The sequence below is a fragment of the Choloepus didactylus genome, chromosome 7 (assembly GCF_015220235.1).
Source record: "Choloepus didactylus isolate mChoDid1 chromosome 7, mChoDid1.pri, whole genome shotgun sequence".
NCBI classification, from domain to species: Eukaryota; Metazoa; Chordata; class Mammalia; order Pilosa; family Megalonychidae; genus Choloepus; species Choloepus didactylus.
The window spans coordinates 26,458,060-26,470,474 of record NC_051313.1 but is presented as its reverse complement, the minus strand read 5'-3'; the positions used below and the strand labels follow the sequence as shown (position 1 = coordinate 26,470,474).

Below are 12,415 nucleotides of genomic sequence, written 5' to 3'. Positions count from 1 at the left end.
AAAGACTAAAGAAGAAAATCTATTAGGATCGTCATCTCAATAGGTGCAGAAAAATCAACTGATAAAATTCAATATCCATTCATGATAAATACTCTTGGTAAGCAAGAAACAGAACATCCTCAACTTAGTAAAGGGAATCCTTGATAAAAATTAAACAATAAAAACAACAAAAACTAGTCACCATTCACGCTTAAAAGCAAAAAAGCTGAATGCTTTCTCCCTATGATCCCAAACAAGACAAGGATATTTGCTCTCTCTCATCCAACATCATGCTGGAGGTCCTAGCCAATGCAAATGAGGGTTAAGAAAGAAAAGACATACAAATTGGAAGAGAAGAAATAAAATGGTCTCTATTCATGCGTGGAAATCCCAAAGAATCTACAAAATGCTACTAGAACTAACAAGTGGGTTCACTAAGGTCATAAGGAACAAGGTCAACACACAGTATCAATCATTTCTATATGCTAACAACGAACAACTGGAAATTGAAATTTGAAAAACAAGAAATGCTTAGGTATAAATCTAATGAAATATGCACAAGATCCCCAACAATGAAAACTACAAAACACTGATGTAAGATATGAAAGATCTAAAATAATGGCAAGATATATTGGGCTCATGGATAGGAAAACAGTATTGTTAAGATATCAATTCTCCCCAAACTGCTCTATAGATTTAACCCAACTGCAATCACAGACCCAGCAGAAGTTTTACAGAAATAAATCAGCTGCTTGTAAAATTTATATGGGCTTCTAAAATTTATATGGAAAGACACAGGAACTAGAAGAGCCCAAACAATTTTGGGGAAAAAAGAAGTTGTAAGATACATACTACCAGATTTTGAGACAAATTCCAAAGCTAAAGTAAACAAAACAGTGGTATGGGCAAATGACAAACGGAACAGAAGAGAGTCCAGAAATAGATTACAACAAATAAGTTAAGCAATTTCTGACAAAGGAGCCAAAGCAAGTCAATAGAGAAAGGACAATCTTTCAAATGAATGATGCTAAAATAACTAGATAATCATCCATATTTTAAAAAGATGAACCTTGAGCCATAATCAAGTCATATATTAAATTAAGGTTTCTTAGATACAATATGAAAAGCACAATTCCCAAAAGAAATTAAGAACTTCTGCTCTTCAAAAAAATACTGTTAAAAGCAGAAATGACAAGCCACAGATGCAAAGAAAATATCTGCAAATCATGATAAAAGCATTTGTGTCTGGAATTTATAAAGAATTCTCAGAACTCAGTAATAAGAAAACACAAATTTAAAAAATGGCCAAAATATTTGAGAACATGTATTTTGCCAAAGCAGATATATAGATGGCCAATAAGCACACACACACAAAAATGCTCAATGAGTCGTTATTAGGAAAACGCAAATTAAAACTATAATGAGATACCACTATACACCTATAATAATGGCTAAAATCAGTCAAATATACTGACTATACCAAATACTAATGAGAATATAGAGCATCTAGAACTCTCTTACTTCGGTGGTGAGAATGCAAAATGGTACAGATATTTTGGAAAACAGTTTGTCAGCTTCTAATGAAGTTAAACATATACTTACCATAAGACCAGCAATTCCACTCCTAGATATTTACCTCCAGAAAAAAACCTCTTAGTCAAGTGAAATAAAAACTCATAGTCACACACAACTTGTATGTGAATGCTCATGGCGATTTTATTCATAATCACCAAAACGTGGATATGTCTCTCAATTGGTGAATGGATAAATAAGCTGTTGGAATGACAACAATAAAAAGGAACAAACCACTAATAGACAAAACAACATAAATATATCTCTAATGAATTATGCTAAGGAAAAGAAGTCAGACTCAAAACCTGTATGATTCCATTTATACGACATTTTGGAAAAGGCAAAATTTTAAGGACAGAAAACAGGGGTTGCTAGGGATGGGGACAGAGGAATTTTCCTGTGGTGAGGAAACTATTCTGTAGTGGTTACTTGACTGTATGCATTTGTTAAAATTCATAGAGCTGTATATCACAAAGTGTGAATTTTGCTGTAAATAAATTATACCTTAATTTTAAAAAGTCAAAAACAGGAAAAAAAATAACATGGAAGGAAAACAAAGACATAAAAGTAACATAAAGGTAACTGGTGTCCTTAAAATAGAGAATCCTAACAAAACAAACGAAAGAGCAGTCAAATATCTAATAATAAGAAAAATTTCCTTAGGTAAGAACTGAACACGTAGATCAAAAGCAAGTTATCAAGATTCAAGATCAGGCATATCCTGGTTAAGTTATTTAATTCAAAGATAAATAAAAACTCCAGAAATAAGTCACCTGTACATGTGTGGGGGTGTGGTGGGAGAAGTGGATACCAGGCTAATACAAGAACACAGTGGGGAAATGACTCCAAAGTCCTGAAAGAAGTATGTATACTATAAGCAAACCTTGAAGATGTTGCAGGTTCGGTTCCAGACCACTACAATAAAGCAAATACCACAATAAAGCGAGCCAGCTGATTTTCTTGGTTTCTCAGTGCACATAAAAGTTATGTTTACACTATACTATAGTCTATTATATAAAGTGTGCAATAGCATTATGTCTAAAACTATATAAATCATTTAAAAATACTTTATTGTTAAAAAATGCTAACCATCATCTGATCTTTCAGCAAGTCGTAATCTTTTTGCTGGTGGAGGGTCCTAACTCGATGTTGACAGCTGCTGACTGATCAGGGTGGTGGTTGCTGAAGCTGGGGTGACTGTGGCCATTTCGTATAATAAAACAACAAAGTGTGCCGCACTGACAGACTCTTCCTTTCATGAAACATTTCTCTGTAGCATGCCATGCTGTTGAGAGCATGTTACCCACAGAAAGTCTTTCAAAACTGGAGTCAATCCTCTCAAATCCTGCCACTGCTTTATCAACTAAGTTTATGTGATATTCTAAATCCTTAAGGGAATTTTAAAAAGGGACACTTTAAAAGGTCAAAAAGAACAATTTGAAAGATGGAAAGTAGTAACTGGCTTAGACCAAGAAAGCCAGATTCTAAACCATCAAAGGAGGTTAAGGAGCAAAACAACTAGTAGAGCAGAATCCCTAAATAGACCAAAATTAGTGGCACCAAGTGCCTCAGGTAGTGAGGCTTAAAGTAGAGGTGAAAATTGGATCTTTCATTGAATATCTTTTTAAAGAAAAGCTGAGAGTCCCAGATTTTATTCCATTTCTTACCCTTGCCAAGTGACAAGGAAAAAACAGAGGGGTTCCAGACAGGTGAATACCTGGTAGAATTGACAACAGGGGTTACCATACTAAAAGCATAAAATTAAATACTATTTTACATACTGAATGTGAAAGCCTCTTTCCCTACTTGGTTACTAGAAAGCAGGTATACTCTCTAGGCAGGAGACTGGAAATCTGCTCCAGATATAACAACAGCCTAGACAGTGGCATTAGGTTTCTGCAAAGAAGTGGCCCCCAAAGTCACTTCACTGTAAAGTCAGTAAACAAGTCCCACTCCAGATCCTTAGTGTTTCACCCCTAAATATGAACAGATAGCCACTGAAGAAACACTCTACACATAGTGAAAGAAATTGAGGGGGGACGAAGGTTGACTTGTAGGACACTATATTATAATAAAGAACTTGGGCTGGTCTTTGTCCCCAGTTCTTGGGAGATATTGTCTAAAATTCCGGGATTTCCAGTTCCAGTGTATGTTATTCATGGTGGACCCAGGACCACACCTGATAGTTCATATGCTAACAAGATGGCAAAGAGGGGCCTGTAATGAGGGCTGGCCACTCCAGAAAGCCCAACAATGTGATTAGGGGGTTGGAGCTTTGAGCCCCATCAAGTCTGCCTGACCTCCCTGACTTTTGGGAGGGGAGGGGGCCTGAAGATCAAGTTCAACAATGTAATCACTGATTCCACTAATCCCACCTATGTAATGAAACCCCATATAAACTCTGGACATTCAAAACTTCAGTTAATTTCCACGATTAATAAGATACATCAGTTAATGAGATACATCACTGTGCAGACAGGGTGACAATGTCACATTCTGACTCTACATGGAAAGGACAAATGCTTGCTTCTGAGACCCAACTAGACCTTGCCTTGTGCATCTTCTTTTGGCTTATTTGTATTCTTTTACTACAATAAAATTATAATCATAAGTATAGCACTTTCAGTGAGTTATGTGGACCATTCTAGCAAATTACTGAACTCAAGGGGGCAGTGGGAACTCCCAAATTTGTAGCCATTTGGCCAGAGGTGTGGGTGGCCTGGGCCCCCGAGTTTGCAACAATGCCTGAAGGGCAATCTTGTAGAGGATGGCCCTTAACCTGTGGGGTCTGGCCTGACTGAAGGGCAATCTTGTAGAGGATGGCCCTTAACCTGTGGGGTCTGGCCTGACTCGAGTAGAGTCAGAATTGAATTGAATTGTGTTGTCGAAGTTAATGAAGTTTTTCAGTCTTTACAGACAGACGCAAACTATGCAGGGAAATGAAAGCATAAAAAAAACTGTATCTTTACATTCATAGATATAAGAAAAGATAGAGCTCCCATGAAACAAGCACAGAATACAATAAAATGGAATAGAAAACAGGAAAAACACTTGGTAATTAAAAACATCAGCAGAGCTTTAAAAACTCAATAGAAGTCCTGGAAATCATCAAGAAAATTTTTCAGAAAGCAGTGCAAAAATCCAAAGAAATGAAAAATGGGAAAGAAGAATAAACTTAGAGTCTCGGTCTAAGAAGCCAATATCTGAAAAACAGTCAGAGAACAGAGAAAATACAAGTGAGAAACAAAGAACTCAAGAAATTCAATCAGCTAGCCATGGGATGGGAAAGCAGGGAAGAATATACCCCAAAAACAGGTTCTAAAATGACTTCAGAATCCCCAATAACAACAATACAACACTGCAAGTCAGATGACAAAAGAGCAATGCCTTCAAAATTCTGTGGGAAAATGGCTTACAACCTAGAAATCTATGCCCAACAAAAGTGTTTCTTACAATTCCTTCTTAAGAAGGACTACACTAAACATGGCCTTTCTAGGGGGGCGGGGGGGGGAAGAGGAGGGACAAGTGGCCCAGGAAAAAAGGACTTCAGCCAAAGAGAGAGGCAATAAGAATCCTCACTTTTGAGGGTGAAGTGAGATCCCAGGAGGAAAACAGGGACTATCAGTACAGATCAGAGCAGGTCACAAGGTTCTGGGAGAGATCATCTTCCAGAAGAAATTACTAGATCATTCAGCATATGCATTTAAACTTAACTGAGAGATTTGTATAGCTGGGGGGAAAGAAGGGTGTTAAATTCTTTAAATACATACAAAATAAAGAAAACAACTTCAGTGAATAAAAAAGCTGTATGTGAAAAGAGAAATCACTTGTTAAATAAAATAAAATGGCCACCTGTATTGGGCCTTGCAAGAAGGGAACCTTTTCCAAGAAAAGATTTCCCAGAATACAAAAACAATTGACCTGCAGGGTGCTCTCTAAGAAAATGGAACAATGGAACAAACCTACAGGATTGCAGATAAGCAACACCTGGCTATAAAGCAGGTTTGGTCCAGGAGAGACAGCTTATGAGAATGGACAAGAATACTATACTAATGATTGTATATCTGCTCCCCATTCTGGGACCCCCTACGTAAAATGGTAACCTAACATCAGCCAATCAAAACATTTCCTCACTTTCTAGCATGTTTGCCCTATAAGTTTCCCTTTCCATTCTCTTGGCAGAGCTTCTTTCAGAGCTCCTTTTGACTTTCAGTTTGATACTGCCCAATGCACTGTTTGTTGTCTAGATAAACTTCAAGAAAATTTTAAAATTGCCTCGGTTTATCTTTGACACACTATATATTTTACATGGCTGAACTATAAATAGCATTACACAATAATAAAAATAACATATAGCTAACAAATATAAGTGCTTACTATGGCCTTACATATATTAGCTCATTTATATAGTCACAATGATGATTTAACCAAAATTATAAGTACTGTGAAAAAATGAGGGACTTCATGAATGTTTGTTGTGATTGTGAGTTATATCACGTCTAAGGCAAACAAAAACAAAACCAACACATGATCACCATGTTTAGCATGTGGAGGTAAACATCTAAAGAAATACTGCCTTCAAAAGGTGAAAATAAAATGGGGTATTGCTTACTATAATAAGCTTCAGAGAACTTTGTGCATTTATAATTTTGAATAAAAAAAATTATGCAATTAACAAGAATTGGGATTTAGAAGGTTAAGTGAATGCTGATTTTTTCATCACCCATAGTGGTAAATCAAAAATTAAAATGTTCTTTAAAATGTACTCCAACATCAATGTTTTATAAAATCTTTTTCTTTTGACTTAGAACAGGATTTCTCAACCTCAGCACTACTGACATTTGGGTTCAAATAATTCTTTGCTGCTGGGGGGGCCATCTGTGCTTTGTAAGATGTTTAGCAACATCTCTGGCCTCGACCAACTAGATGCCAGTAGCACCTGCCATCCCAAGATGTAACAACTGAAAATAAATGTCTCCAAATATTGCCAATTATCTCCTGGGGGACAAAACCATGCCCAACTGAGAACCATCTCCTTATAAGAATCTTTTTAGGAAACACTACTAATGAAAAAACATTTACTTAACATTCAGTAATTCTTTAAGTATTACTTTATTTTTCTTTGTTAAATTCAAGAAAAGCTAAATTTAATGCACTGTTTAAAAAATACAAATGCTGCATGCTACCATTTCTACAAAAGTATTTTTGACAATTCATCCACCCATTGATATATAAGCATTGACAGAGAAGGAATGTTATCGATACAGGGACTGTGACATTTTTACTTTCTTTGTACTCTGCATTCTGCATTGCTATTCACAGCAATTACGAATCATTTTTACAAAAACAAGTCGTACTGAAAAATAAAAATCTAGCAGAGACTGGTACAAAATAGGCATTCAGTAATGACTAGCTCTTTTCCTTAACTACTACCTACTTAAGTACCTTGGGCAAAGAAATGATAGTCATTGTATACGACTTTTTTTTTTAAAACCAGTCACTTAAAAATCAATTCTATTCACTAATAGAATTCTATTCACTAATAGAATGGAAGTAAAGCAGTTATCTTAGGTTAGTTGTCTTTTTCTTACTCCCTTGTTATGGTCTCTTTGAAATGTTCTTTTATTGTATGTTTTTTTTTATTATTTTATTTTTTCATACAGTTGATTTAAAAAGGAAGGGAAAGTTAAAAAACAAAAAAACAAAAAAACAAGGAAAAAAATATGTAGTACCCCCTTGAGGAGCCTGTGGAGAATGCATGGGTATTGGCCTACCCCACCTCGATGGTTGCTAACATGACCACAGACATAGGGGACTGCTGGTTTGATGTGTTGAGCCCTCTACCATAGGTTTTACCCTTGGGAAGACGGTTGCTGTAAAGGAGAGGCTAGGCCTCCCTATAATTGTGCCTAAGAGCCTCCTCCTGAATGCCTCTTTGTTGCTCAGATGTGGCCCTCTCTCTCTAGCTAAGCCAACTTGAAAGGTGAAATCACTGCCCTCCCCCCTATGTGGGATCAGACACCCAGGGGAGTGAATCTCCCTGGCAACGTGGAATATGACTCCCGGGGAGGAATGTAGACCTGGCATGTGGGACGGAGAACATCTTCTTGACCAAAACGGGGATGTGAAAGGAAATGAAATAAGCTTCAGTGGCAGAGAGATTCCAAAAGGAGCCAAGAGGTCACTCTGGTGGGCACTCTTATGCACAATTTAGACAACCCTTTTTAGGTTCTAAAGAATCGGGGTAGCTGGTGGTGGATACCTGAAACTATCAAACTACAACCCAGAACCCATGAATCTCGAAGACAATTGTATAAAAATGTAGCTTATGAGGGGTGACAATGGGACTGGGAAATACATAAGGACTACACTCCACTCTGTCTAGTTTATGGATAGATGAGTAGAAAAATAGGGGAAGGAAACAAACAAACAAACAGACAAAGGTACCCAGTGTTCTTTTTTACCTCAATTGCTCTTTTTCACTTTAATTATTATTCTTGTTATTTTTGTGTGTGTGCTAATGAAGGTGTCAGGGATTGATTTAGGTGATGAATGTACAACTATGTAATGGTACTGTGAACAGTCGAATGTATGATTTGTTTTGTATGACTGCGTGGTATGTGAATATATCTCAATAAAATGAAGATAAAAAAATCAGTTCTATTCACTAATACCATTGTTGGGATTGGGATGAGGGAAAGCATATAAATCAATGTAAGTTGTTGGTAACCTAGTAGTAGGTTTGGTAGGAGGTTCACAGATGTTTATGACAGTGTTCACAGTAATCACCAATAACTACAAATAAAAAAGACACTTATGCATGAATCAATATTAACAAAGCCACCAACCAAGGATTTTAATCTAATTCTGGGCCTATTAAAGGCAAAAAAAGTAAAATAAAAATATAAAAAATAAAAAAATCAACACTGCAATCTTGATACATTAGTATAACATGTCATTTATAATTTCTCTTTCATACTTCTTTGATGGTTCTGAAGTTTTCTACAAGTATTTATAATTTAAAACAGAAAACTTTAAAAAAAACTGATGAAGTCTGCAGAAAATTGAGCAAATAAAAAATGAGGTTTTGTTGTTTTTTTTAAAATTCTGGCTTGACTGCTAGAATTTAATTTTTAAGTGAAATGCCATTTTTGAAAATCTGAATGAATTTTAAATTCACCAGATTCTCTTAAATGAGCATACTGATTAAGAATATGGAAGATATGGATTTGCGTATCAAAAGGCAAACTTTCCGACTGTTACTCACTTGCACGGAAATTGAAAAATTCAGGGGAGGAAAGAGAACAGAGGCACAAGGAAGAAAAGGGGAAAAGATGACCCAAATTGCATACTATAAAATCAATTCATAGACCAGCCACAATGATCTAGAGCAGTCATGAGCACCTTGGGCAGCCTAGCTTCTCTATCTGCCAGAGATCTAATTACCGAAGATAAAAAAAAAAGCTGCCTCCTCGTTACCTACCTTTCCAATATACCTGGATATGTACAATGACTAGAAGACAGTGGCAATTTTATCACTGACATTCTGCTAGTCAATAAAGGTGATCCAAGTTGTAAAAACAGTAGTAAGAATATAATTTTCCCCATGGTATTCACTTAAGCTACTTTTTTTGCTTCAAAACACATACACACATATTTTTAAAAATCCTTAAACTTTTTAATTTTACTATAATTGTCTCCTTAAGGCAAAAAAGGCTACTAATCACTGACCTAGAGATTGAGAACAAAATGGATAATGCGTATCCCTCCTCTTAAATCTCCATTACATGTCAACGTGATAACTGGACAAAATAAGACATTTAAATTATACATATTCCAGGAAAAAACAATGAAAACAATCTAACAACATTTATTTTGCAAAAAGTATTATTACTTTTTTATCTGCTATACTAAATATGCCTCCATTGTATACAAGTCAATTGAGTCACCTATTTTGACTTACTTGTTCCACTCAAGTAGACTCGCAAATATTTTGAGATAAAAGCTACTAGGTTTCCATGCCCAGAGGCAAGAATACAACATAATCAAGATGACTGCCTGAGGCTGGAGTAACAACCTCCACTTACTATCTTATTAGACTTTAACATTTATTGTTCAAGCCACATCAAAACCTTTTTGAAAAGAAATGGGACCATGTAAAATAAATATTCTGGTGAATGTACATAATGGAATTATTCTGGAAATAAGAAAATGAATTGTTAGATGTGGAATTTAGAAATCAAAGATTACCTAATCCAAAATTTTACAAATATTTTTATTCTATAATGCCAATGTTTTGTTCCTGTGTTTTTTTTTTTGTTGTTTTTTTTTTTTTTTTGGAGAGTGGCTGGTCATTCCCTACAAAATAAACTGAAGCTTATTTGTGCCAGCTGGACTAAGAAATCATGCCACTGAGTAACAATAGGGGGGATAAGGGGTATGGGATGTTTTGGGTGTTCTTTTTTTATTATTATTTTTCTTTTGGAGTAATGACAATGTTCTGAAATTGATGACAGTGATGAATACACAATTATATGATGATACTGTGAGCCACTGATTGCATGCTTTGGATGGATTATATGGCAAGTGAATATATCTCAACAAAATTGCATTTAAAAAAATCATGCCACCATAATGAAAATGGTTTCACTTGTACAACACGATAACCAATAAAAATGCAACGTCCACCTAATTCAGCATGACATTTCAGATTACACATGCATGCTCTACTTCGAAAGGCAGTATATTCGATATGACAGAACTGACCAGACACGTAAATTATTACTTTAGAAACACAGTTAATTCCCTTATATCTTTAAGACCAAGGATCTGCTGAAGATCTACAACTATTTACTTTAAAATGAATACATGAATATTACTGCCAGACTGTCCCAAATAGGGAGTAAGGAAATTTAATATGAAAATTGCTGGCACATCTTAATTTTAGTCGCGCAACAGAACAAAGAGGCCGACATGCCTCCAGGGATGACAGTGCTGCAGTCTGAGGCCGCCGGGAAGAGATAACGAGAAGAGATGCGGTACCCCACAAAAGGAACAGGGCTGAAGATCTTTGCAGCAATGGCCGAGGCAAGCACAAGAGAAAACGACGAAAAAGGGGATGGGAGAATGGAGAGCACCTCTCACGCAAGAGGGGTGGGGGAAGGGTGCTCCAAGTCTCTTCCATCAGTGTCATCCCAACCCCACTGCACCTGACCACCACTCTAGCCTGTTCTGCGCAAGACCTAGGGTCCCGAAGATGACACGGAGTGCCAGGGAAAATGGTCAGAAAATGGGGACAGAAGGCACTCCCCGTTGGGTGGGGCTACCACGCTTCGCGCCGAGCCTCCTCCAGCCGGGCTCGTGTCCCTTTCTCTTCCGCCTCTCACGCTAGTTCCCTTGAGGCCGCAAGAAGGCACCTTACCCAGCTCGCCATGGAGCACAGCCCCAGGACGCTCCCCATCTCCACAACGTCGCAAGAGCTGCAGGCCCCGACAAGATGGAGACAGCGACTTCCCCGCCTTTCGGGCCCTATTTACCAACAGTCAGCTACATCCGGCGCAGAGCCCGCCCCGCCCCCCAGTCGTGCGTCACTTCCCTCGAGGCCTGGGCGTGGGCGGGTGGGGGAGGGTACGGTCCTGAAATTCCGCGGGCGCGTCCTGGGACCGCTAAACTGGACAGCTCCGAGGGTGGTCCGGTCCCAGGCGACTGCTAGTCAAGAGCGTCCGGCTGCCATAGGGCTGGCTGCAGTTTGTCACACTAAGAAAACGATCTGAGCAAAACTCACGTTTACTATTTGCTTGAATTTGGACATCGGTAGAGGATAGAGCTGAAGTGGTGAGGCAGGCTAGAATAGGGCACTCTAGGCAAGCCAGAGGCCTCGGTTGGTTCAAATGGAGGGTCAGTATCAAGCAGTAGTCAAGATAGCCAGATAGAGAACGAAGAGGGGGAGGACCAAACCCTAATTCTCAGAACCAGCTGATATAGGCAGGTGGAGGGAAAAGGAAGGGCTAAGTCGGGATGTGGGGAGAATGGAAATTTCCACTTCCCACCCTAGCCTAAAGCACAGCATCAGGCTAACATAAAACCTGGACATAGCTCAACCAGGTGTGTCTCCTCTCTCTGGCACACCGGCGCTGACGTCTCAAGCGTGGGTTCCTTCTTATCAACCTTTGCAATTTCCCCGCGTGTGCTAGCCTTTTCAAATAAGCTTTATTACTTGCTACTATTCCTCTTGTCCCTGAATTCTTGCTTGAGACAAGAAAAACGAACCTACAACGGTGACAGCTGGGCTCCAGCAACAGTGGTGGTTCGTGTTTTCTTTCTCCTTGTTGATTCGTCCCATCTTCTCCACTTATTTCCCTTTATCCCTGTCACCCGCCTTTTGCATCTATTTTTCCACTTATATTTGCAACTTATTCCTGCAACTGACTGCCCGGGACAAGTTTTGTTAGTATGTCCCTGTTCATGTGGGTGTTTTTAATTCTCTAGATCACTTTTGTTTGTTATTGACACATATCTTTTTTTATTTTAAATTCAGTTTTATTGAGATATATTCACATACCATACAGTCATCCATGGTGTACAATCAGCTGTTCACAGTACCATCATATAGTTGTGCATTCATCACCCCAATCTGTTTTTGAACATTTTCTTTATACCAGAGAGAATCAGAATAAGAATAAAAAATAAAAATAAAAAACACCCAAATCATCCCCCCCATCCCACCCTATTTTTCATTTAGTTTTTGCCCCAATTTATCTATTCATGTATCCATACACTGGATACAGGGAGTGTGATCCACAGGGTTTTCACAATCACATGTTACCCATTGTAATCTACATTGTTATACAGTCATCTTCAAGAG

The 12,415-nt window shown here is 37.9% G+C and overlaps 1 protein-coding gene across 1 annotated transcript in view; it reads right to left on the bottom strand.

Annotated features, from left to right (window-relative positions):
* Positions 1-11,103, bottom strand: part of SERINC1 (serine incorporator 1) — a 32,262-nt gene extending 21,159 nt beyond the window's left edge. Inside the window, exon 1 of the mRNA XM_037843925.1 lies at positions 10,973-11,103. Coding sequence (XP_037699853.1) covers positions 10,973-11,011 — 39 coding nt within the window. The 5' untranslated portion in view covers positions 11,012-11,103. The remainder of the gene's footprint in view (positions 1-10,972) is intronic.
* Between the last annotated feature and the right edge of the window lie 1,312 nt (positions 11,104-12,415).